The 12,899-nt window shown below is 52.3% G+C and overlaps 1 protein-coding gene across 1 annotated transcript in view; it reads left to right on the top strand.

The window, feature by feature from the left end:
• The window catches only part of C21H16orf96 (chromosome 21 C16orf96 homolog), a 41,672-nt gene that overhangs the window by 11,552 nt on the left and 17,221 nt on the right, over positions 1-12,899 (top strand). Inside the window, exons 2-9 of the mRNA XM_038763067.1 lie at positions 2,229-2,333; positions 5,194-5,274; positions 5,481-5,576; positions 6,397-6,550; positions 6,820-6,905; positions 7,443-7,553; positions 8,954-9,028; positions 12,047-12,211. Of these exons, the coding sequence (XP_038618995.1) occupies positions 2,229-2,333; positions 5,194-5,274; positions 5,481-5,576; positions 6,397-6,550; positions 6,820-6,905; positions 7,443-7,553; positions 8,954-9,028; positions 12,047-12,211 (873 nt within the window). The remainder of the gene's footprint in view (positions 1-2,228; positions 2,334-5,193; positions 5,275-5,480; positions 5,577-6,396; positions 6,551-6,819; positions 6,906-7,442; positions 7,554-8,953; positions 9,029-12,046; positions 12,212-12,899) is intronic.

Raw genomic sequence — 12,899 nt, 5'->3', positions numbered from 1 at the left:
GAGGCCCTGACTTCGCCACTCATCCTCTGCGTGACCTTAGGCGAGTGTGAGTTCACTGTGTGCCTCAGTTCCCTCATCTGTAAAATGGGGGTTTAAGATGGTGAGCCCCATGTACGACAGGGACCGTGTCCAAACCGATTAGCTCGTAGACACCCCGGCGCTTAGTACAGTGCCTGGCGCACTGTAAGTGCTTAACAAATACCAAAAGAAGGGCGAAGAAATAAAGAGACTCCAAAACAGCAAGACGTTTACTCTGACCCAACTGCATCTCTCTGCCCCAACTCCAACAGGGCCGAAGGCATTGCAAGAATGTCTTCTCAAGTAGTGACTCAAGTAGATATTTCACCACTGGGAAGAAGGGGCCTTTATTGAAACAAAACGGTCGAAGGGAAGGGTGATTTTGGAATGCACTGGGACAAGGTTCGACCAGCCATCGGTTCTCTTAGCAACCGGAGGGAGGGCGGAAAACATAACCAGTAAGGATCCCTCAGGGGCCCATTGCGAGGCACAAGAGGATTCAGGCCAGTTCTCCATATTGTGCCGTTTGGGCTGGGACTTGAAACGCCAAAACATTCAGGATTTCCTATCTTGACTATAAGCTCATTATGGGCAGGGAACGTGTCTCTCCCCCTCCTCTCCCTCCCCATTCCCCCCGCCTTACCCCGTTCCCCTCCCCGCAACACCTGTATATATGTATATATGTTTGTACGTATTTATTACTCTATTTTATTTGTACATATTTATTCTATTTATTTTATTTTGTTAATATGTTTTGTTTTGTTCTCTGTCTCCCCCTTCTAGACTGTGAGCCCGCTGTTGGGTAGGGACCATCTCTGTATGTTGCCAACTTGTACTTCCCAAGCGCTTAGTCCAGTGCTCTGCACACAGTAAGCACTCAATAAATACGATTGAATGAATGAATGAGTGAATACTGCTTCGCAACTGCCTCGTTCTAACTTACAGGTGTGTTGGGAGGGATAAACAAGATAATGGGAAAGCACTTTGAAAACTACAAATACAAAGAGTTTTAATAGAGCAAGGGAGAGGGTATCTGGGGGAGGGTCTCTTTGATGGTATTGGTCTTCTCCATGAGGTAACCTACCTAGAGTGTCTCTCCAGATAGACTGTAAGCTTCTTGAGGGCAGGATTCATGGGTGCTATCTCTAATGCACTCTCCAAAGCAGTCAGTCTGGTGCTCTGTACAGAGTAAGTGCTCCATCAGAAGTTTTGATTCATTAAAATAATAATAATTGTTGTATTTGTTATGTGCTTATTGCATGACAGGCACTCTACTAAGCGCCGGGGTGGGTACAGGCAAATTGGATTGGACACAGCCTCTGTCCCACATGGGGCTCACAGACTTAATCTCCATTTTAGAGATGAGGTAACTGAGGCACAGAAAAGTGAAGCGACTCGGCCAAGCTCCCTCTGGACTCGTTGTGGGCGGGGAATGTGTGTTATATTGTTAAATTGTACTCTCCCAAGCGCTTAGTACAGCGCTCTGCATGCAGTAAGCGCTCAATAAATACAATTGAATGAATAGCAAGAGCTCAATAAATACGATTGACTGACTGATCTACTGATCTGAGCCCCTTCATCCCCTCATTCATTCATTCATTTATTCAATCGGATTGATTGAGTGCTTACTGTGTACAGAGCACTGTACTAAGCGCTTGGGAAGTACAAGTCGGCAACATATAGAGACGGTCCCTACCCAACAAGCGCTTAATACAGTGCTCTGCATGCAGTAAGTGCTCAATAAATACGATTGAATGAATAGCAAGAACTCAATAAATACGATTGACTGACTGATCTACTGATCTGAGCCCTTTCATCCCCTCATTCATTCATTCATTCAATCGGATTGATTGAGTGCTTACTGTGTGCAGAGCACTGTACTAAGCACTTGGGAAGTACAAAGTCGGCAACCTACAGAGACGGTCCCTACCCAACAACGGGCTCACAGTCTAGATGGGGGAGACAGACAACAAAACAAAACACGTAGACAGGTGTCAAAATCGTCAATAGAGTTATAGCTATATGCACATCATTAACAAAATAGAGTAGTAAATATGTACAAGTAAAATAAATAGAGTTATAAATCTATACAAATCTATACAAGTGCTGTGGGGAGGGGAAAGAGGTAGGGCAGAGGAAAAAGGGGACTCAGTCTGGCCCTCCGGAGCGAAACCTCTTTCTGACTCCTTTTCCTTCATCTTCTTTCCCAGGCCATGAATACTCTCCAAGACCTGCTCAGCAACATCTGCTTCCTCCAAACGTCTGTGGACACCTTCCTGAAAGAGCTACAGAACCTCAAGGAAAAGTTTGGCAAGGTAGAGTTTACCCAGGATTGATCCCAATCCCTGCAGCTGGGCTCTGACAGGGGGAAGAAAGGGAAGGAGCCACTATCCCGGAGAGCCTAGGCCTTACGGAAAGGAAGCCGGTCCCCCAATTTCCCCAAAGAGGCCTCTGGGGCTCAGTTAATTCTCCCCATTCATCCCTTCCCTGCCATCCTGTTCTTCTCCTGGGCTGGGCAGAGTTTCCGCTTGTCTGCTGCGTGACCTTGGGCCAGTCACTTCCCTTCTCTGTGCCTCAGTTATCTGTCAAAAGGGGATTAAGACCGCAAGCCCCATGTGGGTCAGGGACTCTGTCCAACCCGATTTGCTTGTATCCACCCCAGCGCTAAGCATAGTGCCTGGTACGTAGTGAGCACTTAACAAATACCACAGTTATTATCATTTCTACCCTGACTGGTCCTCCTCCCTGCTCCCTTGTAGTTGGGAAGGAAGCAGTGTGGTCTACTGGATAGAGCACAAGCCCGGGAGTCATTAAGGACCTGCGTTCTAATTCCAGCTCTGCCACTTACCTGCCGTGTGACCTTGGACAAGTCACTTCACTTCCTCTGTGCTTCAGTTCCCTCATCTGTAAAATGGGGATTTGGACCGTGAGCCCCTTATGGGACGTGGGCTTTATCTAACCTGATTATCTTGTATCTACCTCAGCATTTAGTACAGTGCCTGGCACATAGTAAGTGCTTAACAAATACCAAAAAAACAAACAAAAAACCCCAGGAGGTGGAACAGGAGCTAATCAATCAATCAGTCAATGGATTTTATTGAGCCCCTACTATGTGCAGAGCACTATTAAGCAGCTTGGGAGAGTACAGTGGAGTTAGTAGACACGATGTCTGCCCTCAAGACGCTTGCAGTCTATCAGGGGACGCACAACGCTAAAATGAATGATTAGGTAGGAGGAAGCAATTAACAGAAGGAGGAACAGAGCTGAGAACCCAAGCGGTTCGGTGACCCAGAGGTGCTCGTGCTTCGGTGGGGAGATGAGGGATTAGTCAGGGAAGGCATCCTGGTGGAGATGGGCTTTCAGAAAGATTTTGAAGATGGGACGAGCAGTGGTTTCATTCTCCCCGCCCGGGTCCTGAGCCCCAGGAATACAACCTGTAAGAAGGAGAGAAGGTAGGGAGTCAGGCTAGAAAGCAGGACTCTTAAGGGTTCCGGGTCCTCTATCACTGCCGTGGTTGCCACGTAGCCTCTAGGCTTAGGTGGAAATTTGCCCGCTGCTCTGACTTTCTGCCTCTTTTTGTGGTATTTGTTAAGCTCTTGTATGTGTCAAACATCGTTCTAAGCGCTGGGATAGGTACAAGTTAATTTTGGTCATCATCATCAATCGTATTTATTGAGCGCTTACTGTGTGCAGAGCACTGTACTAAGCGCTTGGGAAGTACAAGTTGGCAACATATAGAGACAGTCCCTACCCAGCAGTGGGCTCACAGTCTAAAAGACAGACACAGTCACAGTCCCTGTCCCACATGGGGCTCCCAGACTAAGTAGGAGGGAGAATAGGTATCCCCATTTTAAAGTTGAGGAAACTGAGGCACAGAGAAGTTAAGTGACTTGCTGGAGGTCACGCAGCAAGCAGTTGGCAGTTAGGATTAGGACCCAGGCCCTTCTGACTCGCAGGTCTGTGCTCTACCTGCTAGGCTATGCTGCTTCTCAGTCTTCCTGTTCTTTTCCAGGGGGAGGGAGAGGAGGTGAAGGGAATTCTGGTAGAGTCCTGCCAAGAGCCAAACAGGTGTCCACACCGTCCTTGGGGAACACGAGGCCTGACACCCTCCTGCTTAACCAATCCGTCTGTTGGCTGCAGCTCTGTGGCTTCAGTTTCACAGTCTCCAACCCCCTAGCTGCTTAGAGAAGCAGTGTGGCTCAGTGGAAAGAGCCCGGGCTTGGGAGTTAGAGGTCATGGGTTCCAATCCCGGCTCCGCCACTTGTCAGCTATGTGACTTTGGACAAGTCACTCAACTTCTCTACGCCTCAGTTACCTCATCTGTAAAATGGGGATTAAGACTGGGAGCCCCACGTGGGACAACCTGATAACCTTGTATCCACCCCGGCACTTAGAACAGCGCTTGGCACATAGTAAGCGCTTTAACAAATGCCATCATTATTATTATTATTGGGGAAGCAGCGTGGCTCAGTGGAAAGAGCACGGGCTTTGGAGTCAGAGGTCATGGGTTCGAATCCCAACTCAGCCACATGTCTGCTGTGTGACCTTGGGCAAGTCACTTAACTTCTCTGAGCCTCAGTTACCTCATCTGTAAAATGGGGATTAAGATTGTGAGCCCCACGTGGGACAACCTATCACCTTGTATCCCCCCCAGCACTTAGAACAGTGCTCTGCACATAGTAAGCACTTAATAAATGCCATTATTATTATTATTATTATTAGCCCAGATGATAGGGTTTTTGACAGCTTCTCAGACTCCCAGGGTTCACCTTGTCAAGCCAAGAATGCCAGTCCAGGTTCTGTTAGGATGTGGGTTCTAATCCTGACTCAACTATTCATCTGGTCCATGACCTTGGGCTGATCACTTCAACTTCCCTGTGCTTCAGTTACCTCATCTATAAAAAAGGGATTAAGACTGTGAGCCCCATGTGGGACAGGGACTCTCTGATTTGCTTGTTTCTGCCCCCAGCACTTAGTACAGTGCCTGGCATATAGTAAGCACTCGACAAATGCCACAATTATCATTCCATTCCCCCAGGCGGCTCTGGGTCCGAGTGGGAGTCTTAGGGAAGGCCGAGGGAAGAGCCGACCTGCTGAATGTGGGCTGGGGGAGAGCACAGGGGATGGCCAGGCCAGGCCAAGCTGCCCGGCCCCGCTCAAGCACCTTTTTAACAGCTCAACCTGGAACTGGTGAGCAATCGCGTCAAAGAGCTGGAGCTGCAGAGAGAGCAGATTCAGAAGCTGCAGGAGGACATGGTGAGAATGCTACCCACAAGGTCCCTGCTCTTCCTGGGAAGGCCTGGGCCCCTGTCCCGTGCCCAGACCCCGGGGAGGAGCCTCTTGGGGAAGATAAAGCCCCCAACGAGCTGCCAGTCCCAGACTGGCGGTTCAGAGTCAAGTCCGGTGGCAAACCCAGCCCTGGGTAGACCCGCCGTCCCTCCTCCCTCCCGCTCTCCTCACAGGACAAGGTCCAGGTGAAGCTGGATACCTTTCCCGAGCACAGCGATGTGGTGCAGTGGACTTCTCTTCATGATGCCATGGAGGAGCGGGTACCAGAGGTGGGGGCAGACCCGGAGTTGGAGTCACTTGGGGCAGGGGCAGAGGTGGGGAGGAACCGGAGCCATGCCGGGCAGGGCCACTCTGAGGCAGAGGAGGAACTGAGGCCATGTCGGACGGGCCCAGGGTCACTCTGGGGCAAGGCCAGGGGCAGGGGAAGAACTAGAACCGTGTGAGGCAGGGTCAAGGCATCTCTGGGCTAGGGCCTGGGGCAGGGGAGGAACTAGAACCATGTGAGACAGGGTCAGAGCTACTCTGGGGCAAAGCCCGAGGCAGGGGAAGAGAAGCAGCGGGGCTCAGTGGAAAAGAGCCCGGGCTTTGGAGTCAAAGGTCATGGGTTCAAATCCAGGCTCTGCCAATTGTCAGCTGTGTGACTTTTGGCAAGTCACTTCACTGGGCCTCAGTTACCTCATCTGTAAAATGGGGATTGACTGTGAGCCCCACGTGGGACAACCTGATCACCTTGTAACCCCCCCAGAGCTTAGAACAGTGCTTTGCACATAGTAAGCGCTTAATAAATGCTATCATTATTATTATTAGGGGAGGAACCAGAGCCGTGTGATGCAGGTACCAGGGTTTGGGAGGAAAGGGCATCCACCTGAGGGCCTGGGAGAGAGTCAGGGGTCAAATGCTTGGCTGCCCCATAACCATGAGGGAATCCATCAAGGAGAGGAGAGATGAGAGAGAGAGGAGGCCTCCAGGGCTGCATGGTCTGTGAGGGAAAAGGGAGGGGAACATCCTGAGGGTTGGGGGCTATCCTCCTCCCTCCTCCTCTTCTTCTCTGCTCCGTGACCCTGCCGCCACCACCCTGCTCCATTCCAGACTGTTCCACAAAAACCCGTGAGCGTGGAGGAGAAGCAGCTGAGTGCTAAGCAGTCGCTGAACAGCCTGGCTCAGCTGCCCAGCCAGCACGACCTCCTGAGGGAACAGCTGGTCTACCTTGAGGGCCAGCTGAAGGACCAGGCCATCCAACTGGGTGAGTGTGGCCCCGGCCCCAAAGAGGCAGGCTTGGTCTTCTCAAACAGGTCCATGGGGGACCGTCTCCCCCAGGCAGCTGTTTCCCCAGGCCCAGGGGCTGCCGCAAAGGCATCCGCCAGTTTCGCTTCTCCTACTCTTCTCTTGCCTGCATCCTAGTCCTCCTTCTTGGAACCAGCTCTCAACCTCCTCCCTGAATTCCTTGCCTCGCTCCGCCCCAGCCCCTCTCCCAGTCCCAGCACGCCACTGTCTCCCCCTGCCCTATTTCAGCCCAGCTTGGGATCTCGGACCAGGTAGAGGAACAGCTGAGTAAACTGCGGAACCGGCTCTCTGACCTCGAAAAGGCCGAGCTAAAGGTCAGTGTCCTGGGGTAAATAGCCTCTCGGGGCCTCAGGCTCTGGGAAGGATTGTGTGTGAAAGAAGTAGTCGGGAGAACAAGGATGGGGAAGGGCCCCGTGCACCTGCGGGGGCCGACTGGACCAGAACCAGGCTCCTTCCCTGCCCCAGGGGCTTCCATGCTTAGCCAAAACTCGAGTGGAATGCCAGGCCCCTGGACAGTCGGCCCACCCTCAATTTCTTTTCGGCCTAGGGGACTCCCCGTGAAGCCTGGTTTCACTGGGCAATGCACTAGGGTCCACTCTTGGGGGATATGGGATGGTGTCGGGGGTCCAGCCCCACCCTGAACCCCCTCAACGAGTCACCTGGAGGCTCAGCAGGAGTCACTGGGGCTAATCCACCACCTTTGGGCCTGCATCCTGGACCGGGCTGGGCCCGAGCATTGGCCTGGCCCGTTGGCACCACATTCTCCGTGTCTGGCAGAGATGGAACTTGGCTCTGGGCCACGTTGTCTCTGAGGGCTTAAGGCTGGGCTTCGAACGGCTCCTTTCCCTCAGGACAAGGAATTTGGGAAAAAGCTGGGAAACAAAGTGCAGAAGCTGAAGGAACAGTGTGTCTTGCTGGGGAAGGCCTCCGAGAAACTGCAGCAGAGCATGGAGGAGATCCAGGTGAGCTGGGCCCTAGCAGGCAATGGAGTGGGGGGCAACCGCTCCATGGAGAAGCAGCGTGGTTCAGTGGAAAGAGCATGGGCTTTGGAGTCAGAGGTCATGGGTTCAAATTCCGGCTCCACCAACTGTCAGCTGTGCGACTTTGGGCAAGTCACTTCACTTCTCTGTGCCTCAGTTACCTCTCTGTAAAATGGGGATTAAAACTTTGAGCCCCATGTGGGACAACCTGATCACCTTGTAACCTCCCCAGAGCTTAGAACAGTGCTTTGCACATAGTAAGCACTTAACAAATACCATCAAACCAAACAAAACCCCCAATACCCCATTAGAGAGTGGGCCCAGGGATTGGGTCTTGATGTGGCCAGCCCCGAACCTGGCTTCCTCCCAAACCAAGTCCCTTCTCCTCTCACTGCCCCAGTTCCTGCTGGAGGCAGCCAGGAGACCCTCAGGTTTCCTGGGGCACAGTGGGGGCTTTTGGGGGCCTGAGCTGAAACTTGAAGCCCAGAGATGAACCCCAGTCATCACCAACCACTTTGGAGTAGATACCGTTTATTCCGGCCCCCGAATTGAACCACTGGTTTTATATGGGCCAACTTGGGTCAACACGCCGCTGGCCATTTCACCCCATCATCCCATCGGAGCCCCAAGTCGAGTCCGGGCCAGGAGCTGCCAGCTCCTCCGCAGGCCACAGCCAGTCCACGGGGAGGGGGCTGCCTTCCAGCCTCGTGCAGTCACAGTTGCCCCGATCTGACCCATGTGCTCTTCTCCTCGATCCTACGGGGAGCCGGGGGGACTCCAGGGAGTGGCGAGCAAGCCCAGTTCCCAAAATGCACCTACCCGTGGAGTGTATTTCCCAGACCACCCTCCCAGCACTGAGATACAGAAAATGAAATCAGCGTTTCGCATTGCCTGCCTTCAGCAAGTAGACGGGAAGCTCTCCGAGCCGGGAGGACAGCAGATGGGGTGCAGATTGCTCCCAGGCTGGGGTCCCAGCCTGGCCTGGCCGCTCCAGCCACGGAGGGGGCACGGGGGGGGGGAGTTGGTGCCCCTCCTAGCAGGTGCCCACAGAGTCAGGCAGCTGTGACTGGCATCCTCCCCCCCGGGCCCTGGCTGGGCTGACTTCCGGACTTCTCCGGGGTCAGCTGGGATCTGTCCCTTGTTCCCACCTAGGAGGTCTCCCTTCTGGGCAGGCCTGGCCTTGCCCCACTTCAGAACTGCCGCTATCTTATTTTAACCCATGACCCTTCTTCCGATCAGACGCTTGAATCCTCCTTTGGCTTCCCCCGCCCCATCCCACCGACCCCAGGAGCTGTGCCCCTCCTTTCCAGGGCCCCAAAGGGAGGGTGGGAGCAGAGTGAAGGCTTCTGCTTATCCTGATCCTCTCCTGCTTCTGAAATCAGGGCCTCCGCTCACTGGTGGAACAGCTGGAGTTGAACAAGGTGGACAAGGCCCTGATGCTGCAGGAGATGAAAGAGGTCAGCCAGCCCCCTCCGCCCCTGGCCCCCGGCCTCACAACTCCCCACGCATTCTCTGCAGTTGGTCGGGACTAACCCCTCTGGGGTGGGCCCCGCTCAGGTCCGACTCCCGGAGCCTATTGGTAGCAAGAGATGTTGCCGAACATTGGGAAGTTGAGGATTGAGAATGATGTTTTCCGTTGATCTTAGGGGCTTCTCATTCATTCATTCAATCATATTTACTGAGCGCTTACTGTGTGCAGAGCACTGGACTAAGCGCTTGGGAAGTACAAGTTGGCAACATAAGAGTAGCCCTACTCTCGAGAGTAGGGCTGGGCAGGCCTTTGTAAAAGCTGACATTTATTCATGGAAAAAAAGCACGCTCAGTAATTTGATGAGAACTGTGCCGAAAAACACTGTGCTGTAGTGAACGGAGTCCGGACCAGTGTTCTTTTCCCAGCTCTGCTGTGTGACCTTGGGCAAGTTCACTTCGCTTCTCTGTGTCTGTTACCTTACCTATAAAATGGGGGTAAAGACTGTGAGCCCCTTGTGGCGTGGCTCAGTGGAAAGAGCCCGGGCTTTGGAGTCTGAGGTCATGGGTTCGAATTCCAGCTCCACCACGTGTCTGCTGTGTGACCTTGGGCAAGTCACTTAACTTCTCTGAGCCTCAGTTACCTCATCTGTAAAATGGGGATTAAGGCTGTGAGCCCCACATGGGACAGCCTGATCACCTTGTATCCCCCCCAGTGCTTAGAATAGTGCTTTGCACCTAGTAAGTGCTTAACAAATGCCAACATTATTATATGGACTGCACCAACCTGATTATTGTGTATTCATTCATTCATTCAATCGTATTTATTGAGCGCTTACTACGTGCAGAGCACTGTACTAAGCGCTTGGGAAGTACAAGTTGGCAACATATAGAGATGGTCCCTACCCAACAGTGGGCTCACAGTCTAGAAGGGGTAGACAGAGAACAAAACAAAACATATTAACAAAATAAAATAAATAGAATAAATATGTACAAATAAAATAAATAGAGTAATAAATATGTACAAACATATATATATATATATATATATATATATATATATATATATATACATATATATGTATATATATATATATGTATATATATACAGGTGCTGTGGGGAGGGTAAGGAGGTAAGGCCAGGGGGATGGGGAGGGAGAGGAAGGGGAGAGGAAGGAGGGGGCTCAGTCTGGGAAGGCCTCCTGGATCTATCTCAGCACTTAGTAAGCGCTTAACAAATCTCATTAAAAAAATGTTGGAAGGCTCTTAGAAACCCCTGCCCCTACATTAGGAACACCAGCCACTCCAGAGTCCCAAGCAGGGGGTTGTGAAGAGGATCCAGCCCTGAGAGTCTCTTCCTAACCTTCAATCAATCGATCGCTTATATTTATTTAGCACTTTCAGTGTGCCGAACACTGTACTAAATGCCCTTGGGAGAGTACAGAGTTGGTAGACACATTCCCTGCCCACAGTGATAGCCCTCTTGCCTCTCCTCATTCAATCAATGGTATTTATTGCTTAGAACAGTGCTTTGCACATAGTAAGCGCTTAACCAATACCATTATTATTATTATTATTGAGTGCTTACCAAGTGCAGAGCACTGTACTTTGCACTTGGGAGAGTACAGTGCAACAGCATTGGTAGACACATTCCCTGCCCACAACGAGCTTCCGGTCTAGAGACTGTGAGAGACTCTCCTCCCTCAAGGACCCCTGGACTTTCTCTTTCCAGCCCCCAGGGATGCCCTCTGGGCATCCAGGACCCACGAGGAAGAGTCAACCTCAAAGTAAGCAGGAGGAGGTAGCTTCCTAGTTAGGAAGATTCACCCACAGTTCCTAGCACCCCCGAGATGGGTTTCTAAACTCCCCTAAGAATGGGGGACTGAAGGATCTGCTGAGAAATTTCAGGGTCTGCCCCACCGCCTGTCTTAGGCTCTTCAGGGCCCGTACAGCCCCCATAAAATGGAAAGGAAAAAGATGCACAAACCCCTCAGCTAGTGTGGAAGGGTCATCTGGTGGGAGGCCGAAGCTGGGACGAGGCCATCGAGCCGCAGACCCCACCTGGATGGGGAAGGATGGCTCACAGCCCTCTCCACAGCCATGTCAACGGGCACATGGGTGTGTAGCATCCAATCAATCAATCAATCAATTGTATTTATTGAGCGCTTACTGTGTGCAGAGCACTGTACTAAGCACTTGGGAAGTGCAAGTCGGCAACACATAGAGACAGTCCCTACCCAACAGCGGGCTCACAGTCTAGAAGGGGGAGACAGAGAACAAAACCAAACATACTAACAAAATAAAATAAATAGAATAGATACGTACAAGTAAGAAAAATAAATAAATAAATAGAGTAATAAATATGTACAAACATATATACATATATACAGGTGCTGTGGGGAAGGGAAGGAGGTAAGATGGGAGGGATGGAATGGGGAGAGGAAGGAAGGGGCTCAGTCTGGGAAGGCCTCCTGGAGGAGGTGAGGTCTTAGTAGGGCCTTGAAGGGAGGAAGAGAGCTAGCTTGGCGGATGTTGGGAGGGAGGGCATTCCAGGCCCGGGGGATGACGTGGGCCGGGGGTCGATGGTGGGACAGGCGAGAACGAGGCCTGGTGAGGAGATTAGCGGCAGAGGAGCGGAGGGTGCGGGCTGGTCTGGAGAAGGAGAGAAGGGAGGTGAGGTAGGAGGGGGCGAGGTGATGGACAGCCTTGAAGCCCAGGGTGAGGAGTTTCTGCCTGATGCGCAGATTGATTGGTAGCCACTGGAGATTTTTGAGGAGGGGAGTAACATGCCCAGAGCATTTCTGGACAAAGACAATCCGGGCAGCAGCATGAAGTATGGATTGAAGTGGGGAGAGACACGAGGATGGGAGATCAGAGAGAAGGCCGATGCAGTAGTCCAGATGGGATAGGATGAGAGCTCCACCCCCGGGCACATTCTTCGGTCCCTCCCCTCTGCCCCCTCTGCCCGCATTGCTTCCCCAGCCTGGCGGCGATTCCTCTCTCCCCAGAAAGCAGACAAGAGCGCTCTGGCTTGCAAGGCCAACCGGGCGGACCTGGTGAGCGCCTCGGCCCAGCTGAGCGAGATGATGCAGGAGCTGCTGCAGAAGATGACCTTCCAGGAGGAGGACTGGCAGAAGGTGTTGGAGAAACTGTTCAGTGACATGGATTTCAAGGCAAGAGCCTGGCCCAGCAAGCCCTGGGCAGCAGACCCCTCCCCCATCCCAACCCGGCGGGACCCCCGAGCACCACGGGCCCCTGGGGGTGGCTTCCTTTCTGGGTGGTGGGCAGGGCTGTGGGGCACTCAATCTATTCCGTGCAGCCGTAGGTGAAGCAGCAGACCTAGAGGGTAGAGTATGGGCCTGGGAATCTGAGGACCTGGGTTCTAATCCTGGTTCCAGCACTTGTCTGTTACATGACCTCGGAAGAGTCACTTCACTTCTCTGGGCTTCAGTTTCCTCATCTGTAAAATGAGGATTCAATCCCACTCCCCCCTACCTAGACTGGGAGCCCCACGCAGGACAGGGACTATGTACAAACTGATAGCCTTGTATCTACCCCAGTGCTTAGAACAATGCTTGACAGAGAAAGTGCTTAACAAATACTATTATTATTAGCGGGACTCCCTATCCCGATACACGGATGCTGCGCACCGTGGCCGAAAGGGTGGAGAGAACACATAGGGATGGAGCATAGGTCCTCTTTCCCCCACCCACCCTGGTTGTGGGAAGAGCCAGGATTCCCAGAAGAAAGCGTTCACCGCTTTATCCCTACCTGTGGGCAGTGCCTGGCCCCTGGCTCTGCCACGGGAAGAACTTCAGCGTAGTTCAGTTTGACAGGCCTACTGCTCCTAGGCTGGAATAA

The sequence above is a fragment of the Tachyglossus aculeatus genome, chromosome 21 (genome assembly GCF_015852505.1).
Source record: "Tachyglossus aculeatus isolate mTacAcu1 chromosome 21, mTacAcu1.pri, whole genome shotgun sequence".
Classification (NCBI taxonomy): Eukaryota; Metazoa; Chordata; class Mammalia; order Monotremata; family Tachyglossidae; genus Tachyglossus; species Tachyglossus aculeatus.
This window is presented reverse-complemented; position numbering and strand designations above follow the sequence as displayed.